This window comes from Alosa sapidissima, chromosome 3, assembly GCF_018492685.1.
Source record: "Alosa sapidissima isolate fAloSap1 chromosome 3, fAloSap1.pri, whole genome shotgun sequence".
Classification (NCBI taxonomy): domain Eukaryota; kingdom Metazoa; phylum Chordata; class Actinopteri; order Clupeiformes; family Clupeidae; genus Alosa; species Alosa sapidissima.
Window position 1 is genome coordinate 5,328,726 of NC_055959.1, and position 1,388 is coordinate 5,330,113.

At 50.3% G+C, this 1,388-nt stretch overlaps 1 protein-coding gene across 1 annotated transcript in view; it reads left to right on the top strand.

Annotated features, from left to right (window-relative positions):
* Positions 1 to 902: 902 nt before the first annotated feature.
* LOC121704797 (insulin-like growth factor 2 mRNA-binding protein 1) overlaps positions 903 to 1,388 on the top strand; it is a 20,270-nt gene continuing 19,784 nt past the window's right edge. Inside the window, exons 1-2 of the mRNA XM_042085286.1 lie at positions 903 to 994; positions 1,123 to 1,127. Coding sequence (XP_041941220.1) covers positions 903 to 994; positions 1,123 to 1,127 — 97 coding nt within the window. The remainder of the gene's footprint in view (positions 995 to 1,122; positions 1,128 to 1,388) is intronic.

Consider the following 1,388-nt stretch of genomic DNA (forward strand, 5'->3'; position numbering starts at 1 on the left):
ATTATTATTATACAAGTTCAGAGGTCGAGGGTGGGGGGTTGGGGTTGATGCTTGAAGGTCCTGGCTCGTGGGGGGGAGGGGGGGGGCTGTTTAAAAAGAGTGTGTGTGTGTGTGTGTGTGGCCCCAGGACCAAACGGGTGGGAGCAAGTCGGAGGTAAGGGCCACAGATGACTAGTGGGACAACAAGAGGATTGTATGTATGTGGAATAAGTGTGTGTGTGTGTGTGTGTGTGTGTGTGTGTATGTGTGTACAATAAGATAACTGTATATGTATGTATGCATGTTCTCAGAGGGACAAAAAAAAACACTCAAAAATGCACATCTTAGTTGACGACCTCTGTCATCGATCCCTTTGGACGATGACTAACTGCTCCGTAACGCATCTGTGTGATTGCTCCTGTCACCCTGACCAACAACCTTTTCACCCCACTGGCATTCCTGCCCCCAGCTGTGGGCGGCAGCGTTCAGCTTAATCCAACCACCATTTTAGGGAGGTCTGACCTGCGTGGAGCCGCAGAGCGGCAGCTCAAAATGTCCGCCATTTTGTGCCACAGAAGTTGTGGTGGAGGTGATTTCACGGGGGCTGTTTTAGTAGTCTGTTTTTTTTTTTTGTGGGTGTGTGAGCGTGTTCGGGTCGAGGCCGTGCTCCAGTCTCCGTCGCCGTGAGACGCTTTGGTGGTGGTCTGTGACATTGGCCAATCTGATTGGCTGCTGCGCTTCCCTTTGACATGCTGAGAAAAGGAAGAGAGGGGGAGTGGAGGAGCAGCAGAGGGGGCTGGGGAGGGGAAAAGAGCTAGAGCAATGGGTGTGGCCACATAGGGGTCAGAGGTTGCCATGGTTATGGGTTGGTGGCTATAGGCGCTGACCTTTGACCCATTTCCCAGCCATCGGAGTAGAGTGGAATGGAGGCAGCCCTCCGAGGCCCCTCCCATGAGCAGCCTGCAGCCACCAACTTCCTGGATGGAGCTGTGCACATGCCCCACTCGCTCAGCTCGTACTCGCCCTCCCTCGCTCTCTCTCTCAAGAGCGCCCTCTAAAGGCACCAGGGAGTTGCACAGGCCACCATCCAGTCCTATTCCTCAGTCAGTTCTCAGTGTTTCTCTTGAGTCTCTGTCATTCTAGCTCTTGTGAGCCAGGCAGGTGGACAATTTTGTTTTGTCTGCTTAGATATGAATTTGATCAATGAGTCTGAGGAACCCAGTGTATCTATAGAATAACCAGTAAAGCTAAAACTACATTTCTGATAGTTCCGGTCCTTGATTGTGATTGGCTGAATTGCGTTCGATGCTGTTGTAAAATCCAGCACAAACATACACCTTGACCGCATTTCATTCTATATTACTGCGCTACCATAACTTGATACAAAAAAAAAAAAAAAAAAAATAAGG